The following is a 17,094-nucleotide window of genomic DNA, read 5'->3' as shown; positions in this document are numbered from 1 at the left end:
GCCGAGCGAGCGGCGGGCGCTGCGCGGGGTGCGGGGCCGGGACGCGGGGCCGGGTGCCGGAGTCGGGTCCCAGAGTCGGGTCCCAGGAAGGCTCTGGCTGGGCAGAGCTCTCCGGCCGCAGCCACGCGTGTCGGGATGCACTGCTGGCGGTCACGAAGCGCAGACTCTTGGGGCTGGAAGGGATCCGCGGAGGTTCTGGAGCTGGAGGAGCTGCAGCTCCTGCACCGCGTCTGACCGCGCTGACTTCCATGGGGAGGAAGGGCACTTGGGATGACATCCGTAGAGGATGGAGTGTCAGGTGTCACCTAGAAACATTTTAATAGGGTTTTTTACGCTTTAATGGCTCGTTGAAGTGGAACGTCAAATGCTACAGAGGTTTGAAGTGGAGGAGTGAGAGCGTGGTGTATTTTGAGCTCTAATTTCCTTTGTTTTTAGACAAAAAACAGAGATATTTTGTTTTGAAAGCTTGTAAATGGGCATGTTTGCATGTTGTGGTTTAGTTTACCAGAAGTTTATGTTTTAAAAGCCCCATTTTATCAATGATAGATAAAAGAGCAGGGCACCAGATGTATTCAATCAGCTGCTCTGTCTCTGAAGGCACGCATGTACTTCTGACTCCCTTTCCAGTCCCAGCCCCAGTGAAGCTGGTGGCAATTTTGCTTTTCACTTCTGCGGGGCTAGGATTTCACCTCTGTGTGTTATGAAGGTCTTTGCAGTGATGGAGATCCTGCCAGAGCATCTGCTGAGCATTCTGGCAGAGCTCCACAGCTCTGTGCAACAAACTGGCAGCTTTTCCCCATTTGCTGCATTCCTCCAAGTGCACATTTTGCAGAGATGAGAAGCAACCAGGCCTGAAGGGAACTGTTAGTACAGAGCATCTCCTGGACTGCCACGTTTGGTCCTTCCTACACAAACAACCATAACAGGTATTAGCTTTATTAAACTTGCCAAGTTCCACCTCCAATCAGCAGGGTTTCCTGTTTCTCTCATTGGAAGGCTATGAGCATTATTCTGCTGATACACAGGAGCCTCTATGCTGTTTGTAGCTGAATATCCTCAGCTAGGCGTGGGTGAACAAGCCTTAGGCTGAAATCAATCTTCTGACTGTTGGCAATTAGCCCTCTAATGTATTAAGATATGGAAATCACTTTCAGTCTTATTTGCAATCATCAGTTTTCCAGATGAGCCTTCATCTGTGTTTTGCATGGAAGTGCAAGCGTTCTGTCTCTACTAGAAACACTAACATTGCATAATCATCCTGTGGTAGTTCAGTGTATTTGGATTTCTCGCCAGTATTGGCTCCATTTATCATCTTGTATCAGAAATTACTGCTGTTAGCACACGTGTGCATGACCTACATTTCACCCCATTCCTATTACATCAATTTCTCTCTAGTCCTTCCAGTGTGTTACTTGGTCCTCCTGTGTTGATATTAGACCTCCCTCCCATGCTTATCCCACCAATGGTTTCATTATTACATTTTCACTTTTCCATGCCAAGTTTATTGCTGAAAGTGTTCCATAAAGATACTGAAAGTTTTACACAAAAGAACTCCCAATAGTGATTTTTGAGGAACTAATCCGAAGCACACATAAGCCTTAAAGCTGGCCTTAGGATCTCCACGTCTCTGTACGAAGGACAGCAGTAACACTGGCCTAGAAATTCTCTCCTGTGCTCAGGGCAATTGTCTCCTTTCTGTAGAGCAGAAAGGCTGCGATGAAAAGCAGTAGCAATGATCCCCACTGCGGATGAGGGACAGTGGGCTCTTCTTCAAAGGAGTGGCTTTGTAGCTGTGGGGCACAGAAGGGCTGCAGACAAGAGGGCATCCACTCCTCTGGCCCTTAAAAAACGAATGACTGACTGCTTCTGCTTCTTAAGGTCCTGCTGTCCTCAGCACGCATATAGGAACAGAAGAACCAAACATGCACTAAGCAGCTCGGTTGGCACCTGAAAGGAATTCAGTGCAAACAGCTGAGGAAGCTGCAGGACTAAGCAACAGCTGCGGCGAGGGCTCACAGGTTCACAGCTTTGGCCGGCCATGTCTAACTGCTGCACAGTTCCCCTTTAGGACCTGCCCGAAATGACAAAATCTCCTCTCTGGCTTCCACACAGCTGCTTTGCAGGAGGTGCAGCTCGGACAATAGGGAGAAGCGCCTGTGATTCTGGAACACCCGCAGCCTGTTCAGACAGCAGAGCTTTACTCCTACATTGAGCAATGCTCTGCCTACTGAGGCACACTTGCAGAGCTTCATGGCTTCCTTTGAGTTTTCAGCAGTCTCCTGGGCCTCAACAGCACAGCAAACAGTGACTCATTCCTCTGGCAAAGTGCACCCATTGTGGGCTCCCTGTTCAATGTGTTCTTCTTGCCTTTTTCCTAACCCTCCACTGAGTTTTCCTTTATTTCAGCCCTAAGCCCACACACGGACACAACTCACCAGTTCAGAGTGCTCCCTGGAACTTTAAGAAAGCAACTTTTCAACACGTTTAACGCGTTGGAAAAAATTGTCCTTATCATGTCATGTGGTTCAAGATTGGGAAAAGAGTTGTTAACAAAGCCAGCGTGGCCAGAGAACCAAACGTCCAGCTCACACAGAGTGCTTTAGCTCTCCTCTTCCTAAAAGCTTCCAGGATCTTGGTGGGGCTCAGCACTGCTGGCTGGTAGCTGTGCACAGCACGTTTCTGTGCTTGGATGTGATACTGCTGATGGTCTCTGGTGGTCAGGAATATAGAAAAGAACTCTCTCTGAATTTCATCAGACCCTACCAGTGCTTTGGTTAATGTCAGTTATCCCGCAGAGCACTGAAGCTCTGTTATTGCCCTGCTTGACTTCAATCTTCCTGCAGTGCTGAAGAAGGCAGCCATCCGGCAGACAATTATTCTCATCTCCTGCCGATTTCATAATTACATGAAGCTCACAGCTGAAAAGCTGCATTCCTTGTATGGAAGATGTGCTTTTCATTAACAGAGGGCTGTGCCACATCACCAGAAGCCAAATCCTGAATTTGCAGTCTGTTACAGAACTTCTGGATCCTCAGCCAAGATGCAGCTTTCTGGCTGAGCTGGGAGGAAGCATGATACCAAACATGAGACGATGCAGTGTCACCATAGCTGCTCTTAGCACTGCAGTGGATCCTGCAGATTCAGCTGGGATCTAAGCAGGTACGATCTCTTCCCACAGCTCTGAAGAGGGCTTTTCTTTTCTACTTTCTCTTTTTTCCGAGCACCCCAAAGAAGTCACAGGGCACACAGACAGAAATGCAGATAAAGAGCTGAAAAAGTGCCTTGTCTGTGGTTACCTAGCAGCTGTCCTCCATGGTTTAAAAGCAGCAATGGCTGTCGCCTGGGAAGGAAATATGCCTTTGGCCCCTCTACTGTTACATCCATGGCCGCAGCTTAATGCAGAAGTTCAGACCTGAATCCTGACTACTGTCACAAAAGACATCTTTCTATCTATATTATTTGACTTAGCATCTCTTGCTAAAGGAAATGATTAGAAATGTTTTCTACATCCACGCAAACAGGTTAGGAGATTGGAGGGTGTGGTAGTGGGAATCATGTGCCAAATCAAGATCTAAATTGCCTTGTTTATCTTCTGAATGAGTCATTTCAAGTCATGCAGATAACAGTGCGATCCCTTCTTTCCATCAGCTGTATTTTAAACTTACTCCTCTTTACTCAAGGACAGAGACATAGGTTGCATCTCATTATCTCCAGTTTATTTGCACTGGAAGAGCATTACTTTCTTTTCTCTGGAGGTATTTAAGATCGACTGGGACACTTTCCTGTGTACCCTTTTCCAGGGAACTGCTTTAGCAGGGGATGCACTGGGGGATACCCATGGGTCCCTCCAACCCCCACGGTTCTGTGCCTCTCTGAAAAGCTGTGGCTAAAAATCCTAAGCAAACACGACAAAACGAAAGAGATGGATTCAAACATCAGGAGTCCCTACAAAAAGAGGCAAAAATAGATTGCCTAACTCACGTATGTCTGTGGTGGAAGATGCTGCTGTTACTTTGCAGCTTTTTGGGTGAGGAACTTGCTTAGCACAAGCTGCAATTTCACTGTGCAGTCAATAAAACAACAGCAGCAGCAGAATGTAATTGGTTTGGCTGCATATAACAGGAACGTGCATATCGTACAAATGGTGTGGCAGGGCAGCTCAGCACCTTTGCAGAGTTTCTGAATGCACTGAATAAAATGAAATGACAAAGGTACATAAATGTCTGCACAGCAGTCGAGTCCATCAAAATCCCACATCTTTATTCCATTTCTGAGAATGTCTCAAAGTGCACCAGTGCCACACTGAGACAGATGCAGGAAAGCACAGTATGTATGGCTGGTAGCTCTCTCTCACATATGGATACTCAGATCCAAAACAAACACTGAAATCCATCCGGGGCCTGAAAACATCAATGCAGCATTCACTGCTGCTGTCGTAGCTGGCTGTGTATGATTTCCTGGTGGAGGGAGGAGTTCCCTAATTTACTGGTGAGATTCCACACAGTCCAGTTCAATGGATTACTCCATGTTGATTTTGGTCGCAGAAAGGTTAAGTGCTAGGGTGGAATTAACACAGATTTCTCTCATCGTAAAAAGCAGATGGACATTTTAGGTGCACTGACAGTCCAGATTGGCAATCTTCCTTCAATGTACTGTTTCCCCCTGGAAGCAGCAGCACCTACATACCTAAGGAACACTAAGCATTTGAGTCATTTATGCATTCTTCAAACTCCCCCTCATTGCCCTAGTATGGTACCCGTCTATTTCCATTCTGTTTGCACTCAGGTCATGGCTCCTGTACGGGCTGGGACCGTGCTGTACCTGGGCTGCCCTGGGTAGCAGTGTGCAGGTTGGCTTCGTGCTCCCACCATCGGCTGCTCTGAAGCAGTCATTGTCCCACTGTCCATCGGAGCAGAGTCCAGGAAACGTCTCTGCTGTGTCAAAACTCTCCCCAGAATACAGCCACTCTTGCTAGCAGTGTAGATGTCAGAGGATTTGGGATCACATATTAGCTTCTGTCCCTAGGTAAGGGCAAATACATGGCCACACAAGCGATAAAAACTTACACAAGCAGGCAAATGGAAAATAAAGTCTCTATTCAGAATGGTTTGTGCTTTCTTAGTAAGCACCACTCCTTATTTACTAAGAAAAGAGGTCATGTATTCATTCCTTTTTCAAAACTTCAGTCCCTAGAGCGGCCCTGTGAAATAAATCTTTTTCCACGAAGATTGGGGGAAGGCGGGAGCTCCAATGCCATGCAGACAACCAACTCAGGCAGAACATCCCATGCATGACAACAATAACACAGAGCTGTGGTCAGTTCTGTCGCACAAAGATCCTGAAGAAATCATGCAGTTACTCACACTCATTTGCAGATATTTAAAAAAATATTTCTGAAAGGTAAAGTAAATTGGTGCCATCACCCCCTGTTCCAATGCAAAGACCAGAACCTCCACTGGACGAGCCGTTTTTGGCCAACTCAGTACTCGTAGGGTTGCACCATAAGGAACATACTGTCATCGTGTTTTGGAAAGCCAGCCTGGCTGGCTGACACTGCCTCACTGTAACTCACAGAGAACACCAACAAGTGAAAGCATTTTATATGTACTGTAGAAACGTTTATAATAAAAGGTCATAATACATGTAGCCGCATTACGGAAACAAAAGGACTGGAATGTTTGCATTGCAGCTTCATGGAGGAGATGAGAGCAGGTACTGAGATACAGGACTGACAACGCTGTTTCAGAAAGAAGGCCAAATTGTGGCACCCAGCCTGGAGGGAGGCTCGCAGCGAGGACGATCGTGCTCTCTGCCACCAGCCCTTCTCCAGCAGCTCTCTGGAGCTCCCAAGGTCCGGCCGTGTGACGCTCAGCTCAGGCTGGCAGCCAGGAATCCCCACGCTCTGCGTGCAAACCAATTGAGCGGAACTGGAAGGGACAGCTGACAGAAGAGGACTCTTTGTCAAAAGAAGGCAGCTCCTTGGCAGGAGCTAGAAAAAGCGACCCGTTGCCAGGTGCACAGCAGTTACCAGCGCAGGGCTCCTGTGGCAGGCAGGTAATTCGTGGGTTTGCCGAAGCCCCGCAGCTCAGAGCTCAGAACCCACTTACAGCTCCGGGGAGAAGACGTGCCTACCGCCAGCAACCTCACTCCGTACCCCCGGGAGAGGAGCCCCGAGGCAGCTGTGCGGAACGCCCGGCAACCGACCGCCGCCCCCCCCTCCATGATGGCGGCGCGGGGTGGGGGCCGGGCGGCCCCGCGGGAGGGGCGGTGGCGGCGGCCGTCGGCGGCCATTGGCTGGGCTCGAGCCGCCGCAGCGCCCCTCACGGGGTCGCCGCCTCCTCCTCCTCCCCCTCCTCCTCCTCCCGGTGCGGAGAATGGAGGCGTCGGCGCCGCCGCGGGGTTTCTCCGAGGAGCAGTTTCGGGCCGCCTGCAGAGAGCTCGGCCAGACGGCGCCGGGGCCGCCCTGGCAGCTCCTGGTGGAGAGCATGGGCGTCAGCATCTACCGGCTGTACGACGAGGTGGGCGGGCAGCGCGGCACCCCGTGGCCGAGCCCTGCGGGCCGGGTTTGCGGTCAGGCCGAGTTCCGCCGCCCCGGCTCGGTTTCTCCCGGCTCTCAGAAAGCGGCTTGCAGCGTAATGCTATTAACTGCTGATGGAGAAAGCCGCTCTGCTGCTGCTGTAAACACCGCTCTTCCGAGCGGCGGGGCAGCGGGCGCACGAAGCCGTTAGCACACAGAGCGCTCCGCCCCGGGCTGCTGCCACCCGGCTTTGGGTGGGCATCGCCTCCCGGCTCAGAGCTCCCTGAAACGGCTGACTCTTACAGTTTTCTTATTGTAAACGGCTCCCTTACTTGCTGCGGGATGTGCTGCTTCGCTTTTCAGATCGTTATTTCATTCTCCATTAAAACGCTACTGCTAAAACCAAAAGGTTTTTAGTAAAAGTTATTTAATGATGTAGGCCGTGATTTGTCCAGCAATGGAACAAACATGTTGGTAGAGAAGCACGGTATCATTTCTACAACTGTGGTTCTTCTGGGGCTGTGGTTCAAGAGCTGAAGGCAGCAAAGCCTGTGAGCCCATGAGCCGTCCTGTGGCTGCCTTCACTTGTAAGGTGGAATCAATCAATTAATTCAGGAGCCAGGTAGTGGAGCAGTTGTACTTTGTAGCAGCTTCTGAGCCCTGTGACAGTAAATTACATTGCTACTGGCTCTGTGCTGAACATTGAAGCAAGGGATTGATGCTTCACTGTGCTACAGCAAAGATGAATAGCTTAAGCTTCTTGGGCCCGTTGTTATCTTCTGCTACATTAAAACTTCATTTTTTACAGTTGAATTGTAGAGCATGAAGAGGGGAAGAGAAGAAAGATCAACCATTCACCAACAGAATGCTGTATAATCCCTCCTTCTCTCTCCCCGGGACTGCTTAATTTGACTCCTACACTGTATTCCTAAATTACTCTCATTGTTTTAGTGTAGTTGTGAGCTGGTACTAACAACAGCACAACGTTGCCCTACAAGCACAGATGTGGTTTCCATATGTTAAGAGAAACATCAGTTAGTGCTGGAGATATCCTGCACCCCACCCCTTCAGTGTGGGCAGCTTTCACAAAGAAAATAGCTAACAAATAATACTCGAGGCAAATATATGTAGTGTGTTATATATAAGCATGAATACTGTAAACCCTTCTTGTGACTCAGCCTCCAGTTATGACACAGCAAACTTGCAGGAAGGGTTCTTCCAGGTCATGTACTGCTGGGTAACCTCCTGGAAGTGAATGAGGTCCTTATGCTCATTTCATAGGGCCTGGAGACACTGCCATAACAATTACATGCTCATCTTCTGAAGTGCCTCAGCGTTGCCAGGAGTTAGTCTGGGTGCCCTGGCTACTGGAGATGAGAAGGGGTGAGTGTGTGAAGAAATGTCCCTTTGGAACTACTTATGAAGTAAGAGAGCACCGTGTCAGGGAAGGCACAACCATTGTGCTGGGCAGGTCAGCCTGTCTGGATTTATACTTTCATGTATAGATGAAAATGTCAAGAGGTTAAAGACTGAATCTTGCATTGTTTTTTCAACACTTGCTTTCACGGCTCCTGAGCATTTTTGTAGTATGTGCTCCACCTAATTTCCTTCAGCTGTTCTCTCTGCTGCAGAATACTTCCCTTTCCTGTGTGACTTTTCCTCTCCCTATTCTGTTTTCACAGCAATCAGGACTTTATGAGTATAAAATCTTTGGTGGTCTTGCTGACTGTCCCCCAAAACTCTGTGCAGATGTCTATATGGACTTAGAGTTCAGAAAACAGTGGGATCAGTATGTTAAAGGTAAGCTGACGTAGGTGGTATGAAAGCCAACTTTGTGTCCGCGCTGACTCTTCCCACTAAAACTTTCTTCAAAGGTATTTTCAAGTTTGATCTAGTATTAAATGTGGAGTTCGGTGGCCCTGCATGTGGCAGGGAGGTTGGAGCTTCACGATCCTTGAGGTCCCTTCCAACCCTGGCCATTCTGTGATTCTGTAAAGCTCGAAAGACTTCAGTACTGACATGAACGTATTTTGGGACAAGGTTTTATACACAAGTAAACACTGACATGAAACAGCTAACATGTCACTGTCACTTAGCTTCCTTTTGGAACAAATTCTTTCCATGTTGATTAAAGCACGTAATTGGCACCACTTGCTGTGCTGAAGTACCTAGCAGCTTCGACTGCTGTGATTGTTGTAATCCCTTAGTTAAATTTTAGCAGGCATTCCATACATTCAGTGTATCTTTGCACATTGTAACAGCGGCCGAAAGGATGCAATGGGTTTACTTCCATTTCTTTTTCCAGAAAGCATTGGTTGTTTTTGGCACCTTTTACAATCAGAAATGTGTGAATCCAGAGAATAGTAATCTGGGGCTTTTACAGAGGAAGGAATAACTAACTTAGTTTTGTCTGTTCAATGTTTTTGAAAGAAGGGAGTTGTGGCTGGATATCCCTGCAGTGTTAGAACGTTCCGTTGGTAGGGATGGGGCAGTGATTGAACTGATGCAGTAACCAATTTATTTTAAAGATGTCCCATTTTAATTCTGTTCCTAAAATGAGCTCAGGCCAATAAAACTGCAACACGTGTCTTGCCAAACAAAGAATAGTGTTATGTACCAAGTAAATGTTAATTGTTATACGTGTTAAGCCTATAGCAGCTCAATTGGAATGATTACTGTAATGCCTTTGGCTGTACTTGTATAGAGAGACACTTATGTGGCACACGTCAGTACATGGGCACAATTCAGAAGCTGCCTCTGAATTAGTAAAGGTGTTATTTGTCTAAATGGACAATAGCTTTCTTGTAGCAAAGGCTGCTTTGCCACTAATGAAACAAAACAATATGGAGGTGGGCTCCAAATATACAAATGCCATTAAATTGGATATCAGATGTGTTAGCTAAATTCACTTCAGCAGTCTTTAAGTGCATTTGTTAACGCCTTCTTTGAGAAAAGAAAGGAAGCAGTTGGGGGAAGCTACACCCTTAAACTAAAAACTAGATAATGTTTGCAGAGCTGGCGTTTTTTTCCTTGCTGCCCTTGATAAGTTTGTCTGCAAATTCATACTTGTGTTGGTACGTTGCACAGAAGTTAACCCTGTAAGGCACAAACATAACGTTAAAGCTTTCCTGTTAGTTTAGAATTTGACACAAGCTCACCCATTTCTTAGAACTGTGAAATAGTGCTAGTCGACATTTTCAATGTAAATTATATAAGATCTTTTTTTCTGCCTTTCCACATATGGTGAACAATGTGAAAGCTTCCATTCAGAGTCTCCTTGCTCTTTGTTTTAGTGTTTGTATTCCTCATTGCTCTTACAACTATACAGTAACAGCAGTCCAAGGAAGAGTTTTCTGCTCAACTACTGGCTAGCACTGAAATAAAAATGAGTCCAGAATAGCAGTAGCTGACATTTTAGTTGAAAAGGTAACTGCTCCTGCACCAAGCATGAGAGGAGCTAATCACATCCTCTGGTTCTGTTCAGGAAAACCTGAGTGGAGGCAGATACGAACAGGATTCCCGTGAGTACTTTAGAAGCTCATGCTTTGATCTCATTTTGCCTAGGGTTTGCCTAGGGTTTGTCCCCATCACTCTGCTACTGCTGTTGCATTGCAGTTAGCACCCTGGCTATTTCCAAAGCAGTTTCTTGGATATCATAGAGATACCCACAAGAGCAGCACCTCTCAGCTGTGATGTGGATATCCGGGCCTGTGCTGAAGCTGTCAATTCAGCAGGGAAGCTGTGACTGAACTACTGTAGAACAGCGATGGAAGCACCACAGGCTCCTGTGGTATGAAACAAAATGGTTGGGCCTGAGCAGTACTGAAACTTGCTGCTCCTATTGGAACACTGTGCTGACCAACAATTTAATGGTAGCAGTTGACTGCTAAAGTAGCAAATATTGATTATGAAGAAATCAGACCTGTGATGTACTGTAGGTGGATCAGTCAGTAGCCAACAGTTGCATCAATGTCTTTAAATCTGTGTTTTAGCTTCTTTGTAAAAGGAAAGCTCTACAGTTAAAAATGAAAGGAAAGCTAATAAGCCAATACTCCAGTGACCTCTGCTGGAAAGCATAACACTGTAGCTTATTATAGCATTGGGAGTTTTAAGCAGCTGCTATTGCTCCACTCTGAAGAAGAGGAGATGCTGTTTTTGTGGATGACAGCTGACTTGCAGAATATAATAATGGGAGCATGTTATTAAGGGAAAGCATCTGCCACTTGTGGCACTCTTCTTGCCTTAGCAATGAGGTTATTTGACTGTTCTAGCCTTATTTTCAAAACTAGATGAAGTGATATGACAGACTTGTGTTAGTCCTGAAGGATATGTAGTACCTCAAAGTAGGTCTATCCTAATGGAGAAGAGTGCTCTGTTGTTGTGAACTACCTGGTCTGGATCATACTCTTTATAGCTGAATCTATGAAATGACCAGTCCCTGGACAGGCAAAAACTCACTCTGGCTCAGGTCTGTGAATTGTCAGGTCCTTACCCTGAGGATGCCACTTACTGCCTGAAGAGAAGATGCTGTGCAGTAGAGGGTTCTTTAACCTCAGTTTTATTGTTTGATTTGAACTATTTTTCTCCTCTATACCACACTACTTCTATATGAGTCACTGCCATGTGTTAGGGACTATTCTTAGCTATTTTTTTCCCATTCAGCTGCCTTCTGGTTGAGTTTCAAGGCAGACTGAAGGTGATATAATGAAAGCTCATAAAACTGTTCAAGTTTTGTGTTCACTGTTGTCATCACATACCACTGTGAGCATCCTAATAGCTCTTCTGAACTTCACTAATCTGTCATGTAAGACCTCTTCAGGTGTTAGAAACCAGCACTTATCCTCGCTTCATGTTAATTCCATCATTTACAAGGATAATGAGGTGCTTGTGCAAAAGCATGTTCTATGTGGTGGTTCGAAGTAATGCAGAATTTGCAGGGGTGAGGAGAAAGTTTTGAGATGGAAAGGCTTTGAATGAGATAACTGAGAAGGAATTTGATTGTGTCTTCCTCCCAGAATTATTGTCTTTTTTTTTTTTTTCTTTTAACATCAATGAATTGAGTAGTAGCAGAAAACCAGGCCACCTATGTTTGTGTGTTTGGTTCCTGAACAGTCCTGCTACAGATTTATTTTGTTAAGTCTTCTACAATTTTACATACGTGTCAATTTTGCACTAGTAGGGGAAAATATCTAACAATCTTTTTCAACTCTAGAGCTGTATGAGAAAACGTATGATGGTGAAAAGATAATCTACTGGGAAGTGAAGTACCCTTTTCCTCTCTCAAACAGAGATGTATCCTTTCAAACTTCTTGCTTTTTGTGGCTTTTATCACCCTGTCACCCAGGAATCCTGACAGTGTACTGAGTATTGCTCTCCTGCACTTGATCTAACACCATAAATGTGTCCTCATGCTGTATCAATATGTATAGCATGAAGAAGAGTGTAGGTTCTTCTTCCCACATACAACTAAATCTCACATAGTCAAATTATTACTCTGTGGGATTGAGTCATGCAGAAGGGTGAGAAATAACTGGTATTTGTAATGGAATCCACCTGTCAATTCATCGTATGTCAAACTGACACTGTTTTGACATGTCTCCTCAACTTGGAATACAGTATGTCTATATTCGTGAATGTCAAGAGATGGATGTTGATGGGCGGAAGATCTGGGTTGTGTTAGCTCAAAGTGTGTCTGTTCCTCAGTGCCCTGAAAAGCCTGGGATTATCAGAGTTAAAAGTTATAAACAAAGTCTAGCAATTGAAAGCGATGGCAAGACTGGATCTAGAGGTAAGAAGTTAAAAAACTGATTGTGTTGCCTAAGAATGTGTGCATTAAGAAAAAATGCATGAAGAGGGAGAGTGGAGATTTTAAGCTAAAAGCAGTTACTAAAAATTGTATGTACTGAGCTCTTGGAGTGTTAAAATGAATGAGCTACCCAACAAAGACATACCTGTTTTCCTACCTGTCAGTTGAGTAGTTTGATGCTAATTGGAAATTGCTTACTTCAGCAATGATTCAAGTAGCATGTTTGGTAGATCTATAGAAAACAAGGCTTTCCTAGAGAGTGGCTCCTGACTGAAATCAGTCCTTTAAAGACAAACTTAGAAGATAAAACAGGCTGCCTAGACTAGTTTGGAATAATATAAATTCATATTATCACTCTGAGCTCCCCAGAGATTAACTAGGAAATGTTATACACTTCACATTCCTGTTCAATACAAGTTTGAGGGTTTTTTTTAGTAAAGGACTTGGATCAAAAACTGTTGAATGCACTGCTTCAGTCATGTGCCTTGGCAGCCCCCATCACATGGTGTTAGAGCTAATCCTCAGCCTTGTCTGGATAACTTTCTGATGACTTCTCTCTCATCTCTAGTCTATATGTACTACTTTGATAATCCTGGTGGCATGATTCCATCGTGGCTGGTCAACTGGGCTGCCAAGGTAAGTAAAGCTTGATGGTGCAATTACCTTTGGCTACTCTGTTTTGACCAATCTATTTGCTGCATCCAAACCTGTCTTCTGCAAGCTGAGTAGAATATATATATGTGAATACATGTATGTATGATATGTATGTGTATATATATATATTTTTCTGAAATGGATGCATTCATATTCCTAGCTCTGAGACAGTTCCATTTTAGAGACATGCTGTTGTCTGCTCTCCTCAGAGCAGTTGTCTTAATATTTTTTTAATTCCTGTCTTATTCTGTGCAGTAGTTAACTGGGCAGGTAAATTTGTACAAGACGACAACAAATCAATATTCCAGACCATATGTGAACAGTCTTAATGTTTGCAAACTTCAGTAATGCAGTCTAGTCACATAATATTAAATGAATGTCCGCTGCTACCAGATCTTGGAATTGCCCTGGATTTGTCTGAAGGTCCTGATCTATACAGTGGAACAGTGATCTTAATAGAGGTCTTTTTTTGTTCTTGGTTTGTTTGGTTGGTTTTGTTGTTGTTTTTGTTTTTTTGCACTGTACAAAAGTGACTTATCTGCTTCTCTCTTTACAGAGTGGGGTGCCTGCTTTCTTGAAGGATATGCAAAAAGCTTGTTCTAACTATTCTAAAAGAACATAGGTGACATTTGATCTGAATTATTTAATTCCCAAAGTTCTGCACAGAATGGCTATTACATAACACACTGGATAAAATCTACCTCTAATATTGGAAAGAATTTTTGTTGCTGGTTTATGCCTTGAATCTTATTAGACCTTTGTTTCCTTCTCCAAGGAAAGTTAGATGCCAACATGTAATACCATCATCAGCTGCATCCTTTTCATAGCACTTATATTCTGTCATGTCACCCATGCTTTGTTTGTGCTGATTGTCATAGGCCAGCTAGAGTTTATTGATTAAAGCATCACATCTTTGGGCAAGAGATAATAGTTTTTAGTAGGAAAAATGTCTGAATTTATGCTGAACACATATGCATGTGTTATGTCTGGGTCTCTCTTTGTGGCCTTGCAGGGTGACTTTTTACTGAAACTGAGTAATACAACTTGCATTGTTTAGGAGGAAATGCTTTTGCTACCTGAATTTATCGTACTTAAAATGATCCTCTCTAATAAAAAATAAAAATAAAAATTAGCACATAAAGGTAAATTACCTGAAGCTTGCAGTAAGCTTCCTTGTGATGGCTTTAAGTTCAGATATGAAAGGATGTGTATGTAAAGCCTTGCATTCATATCTCAGGATGCCTATATGGAAAGTATAAAGCATTAGCTGTGTCTAGCTAGCAAAAAAAAGAAGTTTGCTTCCATGGTTAATTTAATGGAAGCAGCTTGGACACCAGCTCTAAGTTGGAAATAATTTCAAACTGGATGCTTGTAACTTCTCTAGAGATGCTTGTTTCCCTGTTTGTGAATTAACTTGATGTGAAAGTCTTGGTGGTTTTACATTTTTAATGCTGATGTAAAGAATGAAAATATTCATTTTGGATGGCAATCCACTAGAAGCACAACCAAGCAGGAGTTACGTTTACAGCACTTTTGCAGGGGAAGGACAGAGTTCAGCAAAGTTGAGAGATAGTCTCAGGGATTGAAAATATTTTGCATCTTTACTAAATCTAATTTTATTGCTGAACACATCTTGTGATGGAGTAAGTTTATATTTCTAAAAAAGAAATGGGTGAAGTTGTTGCCTTTATACTTTGTGTGTTTCCAATAAATCATTACTGTATCTGTACTGGTTTTTTTCTTTTTTTTCTTTTCAGTTTCTCATGTTTAAAACTGGCTGAGCTGAGCAGGTCACAATGGCAGGCTGATGTCCTGTGCTGTTTTATTTCTAAAGCGCTTCTGAAGAATAAGTTGGATTCATGAGAATTAAGTGGGATTCCATGTTTCTGACAGCAAACTTCTTAGCAGTTCAGGTTTCTTTTTAAGAGTCTGACTTGGAGACTGTAACTGAATTGGACATTACGGTACAAGACCACTCTCAGTCCACTCTGAATTCAGTTGTTGCAACATTTTTATTTTTTTCCAGCAGATGAAGAACAGACACCAAGGGAGCATAGTATTGAAACATCATTCTCCTTAACTTTCCATTGTTTTCATACCCATACACTTATTGGAGCTCCAGAAATGAATTATCTGTCAAAAATACAGTGTTTTACTTGAGCATTATTAATTGTCAAATTTCCTTTCTTGGCAGCGTTACCAAAAATTATCTTGAGCTTCAGAAGGCATTTTTAACAGTCTTAAATATGTAGGAATTCAAAGCACTAACAGCAGTATCAGAAGGATTGGGATATATCTGAAGCAAAGTAGAAGCTGGGTTGATTGTTCAAGAAGACTGAAAAGCAAAACAAACTGTTGTGAACTTGAAGATACCTTGAAATGTAGAGTTCTGACGTTTGCACAGAATACGTGCCTAGCGAGCTGAGTAACTGCACAGAGGTTAATCATATACAGATGAGCTAATTTTCTTCATTTTCTCCAACTATTCCATACTTTGTTGTTTCTTTAATAGAAGAGGAAGTATTTTGTATTTATAAATACCTGATTGCTTCCTTGTCATTCTTACAGCTACTTGTCAGCAAGACATAGTATGCATTTGTCTGCATTGGGCTGAAACATTAAGACTGAGCATTCAAGGAGCTGAATGGTTCCATTGTCAGTCTTGCTGAAAACTTCATTTCTTACAGACCTCACACTGAGACTGTAGAATACATGGCATTTGCTCACGTACCCTTATTAGAAGCCATTGCACAGGCAGCTTCTTGTGCTGTACACAACTTTCTAGATTAAAATTCATATTCAGTTAAACAGTAGCTACTGGAAACAGCTTTTCTTTTATTCACACTAAGCAGTGAAGTGAAATGAACATAACATCAGATTTTATGTTAAATTTATGCCCCTGTTGTCTTTCATAGTGATATAAATGTGTAGTGGCATTTCATTCAGTTTATTCAAGCATTGGTTCTTTCACCTATCTCGTATTGCCAGGGAAGAAAAAGCTGTTGCAGCTTTGTGTGCTGTGACTTCTTGTCCAAATGACAAAGAAAAAAAAGTGTTGGTATTGTGAAGTCTTCAGATGCAGAAGACAAAAACATTATATAGCTTTATTCATAACTGATTAAGTTTTGATTTTGTATAAATTATACCTATGTTATGAAGAAAAAAGAAGTTCATTTTTGACATTATTGCTCACCTCCTGTTTCCATGAGGATTGATACTGGGCAATGTGCAGCACTTTGTCCTGCCAAAATGTGTATGAGAAAATGGATAGCTCTCCACCCTTCAAGTTGTTATTTCACGACTCTGACAGCAAATGGCTTTGTTGTAGCAGAGTGAATATAAACCATTCTTCCACATCATATTCTAGTCATTCAAATCCATTCTTTCCATATGATCTCTGTAAACTATTGTATTTGAGTTGGAAGGTTAAGTAAAGGAAAGATTCTGAGTAACCCAAAGTCAATACAGTGAATGATGTCAGATGTGCAGTCACTAGTTCTGCCTCTCAGAAGATGATGCATAAAGGGAAACACAAGTTGTCTTTGCTCAGGAAACATCTGGTTGATATTTTATTTCTCAAGCAGGTCATTGGTTTTTTATAATTGAGTGGAACAGAAAAATGTGGGAAGACGGGGGTAGATGTAGACTTCTGGTATTAATGCTCACCAGTAGGCCACTTACCTTCCCATCAGCAATTCTGCTTTCTATTTTAGCCTTCTGTGTATAAAGAACATTTTCAAATGAGATCTAATTGTATTTAGATTTCAATTAGCTGAGAGTAATGTCATCTTCTTATGCATGGATTTGCCTTCCTTCAGGATAGTTCATAACTACATTTACTGCCCCGCTGTAGTATTCTGACCAGAGGAGAGTACCAGACTTCCAGACAGTGTTTCTTCCTTTTTCTCTCATTTCCTCAAGCTCAAAAGGCACTGGAAACCTCCATGCAAAAACAGAGAGGAAGAGTTATGACAGGAGATAAGTTGTTATAAATCTAGGACTACACTGAAGATAAATGTTATTTGAGAAGAAATAAGAACAACAAATCTCTGTAACAAGATAAGTTGTGTTTAAATGATTTCATAACACTCTGGCTTGTAATTGCAGACCTATGAGA

At 43.3% G+C, this 17,094-nt stretch overlaps 1 protein-coding gene across 1 annotated transcript; it reads left to right on the top strand.

The window, feature by feature from the left end:
- The first annotated feature begins 5,637 nt into the window (after positions 1-5,637).
- Positions 5,638-14,706, top strand: PCTP (phosphatidylcholine transfer protein). Its single transcript, XM_019621773.2, has 6 exons — positions 5,638-6,518; positions 8,200-8,317; positions 11,730-11,809; positions 12,134-12,305; positions 12,892-12,959; positions 13,534-14,706. Exons 1-6 carry the CDS (start codon positions 6,375-6,377, stop codon positions 13,597-13,599), a joined length of 648 nt encoding a protein of 215 aa, XP_019477318.2. The 5' UTR covers positions 5,638-6,374; the 3' UTR covers positions 13,600-14,706.
- Positions 14,707-17,094: the final 2,388 nt, after the last annotated feature.

This window comes from Meleagris gallopavo, chromosome 20, assembly GCF_905368555.1.
Source record: "Meleagris gallopavo chromosome 20, MGAL_WU_HG_1.1, whole genome shotgun sequence".
NCBI lineage: Eukaryota > Metazoa > Chordata > Aves > Galliformes > Phasianidae > Meleagris > Meleagris gallopavo.
This window is presented reverse-complemented; position numbering and strand designations above follow the sequence as displayed.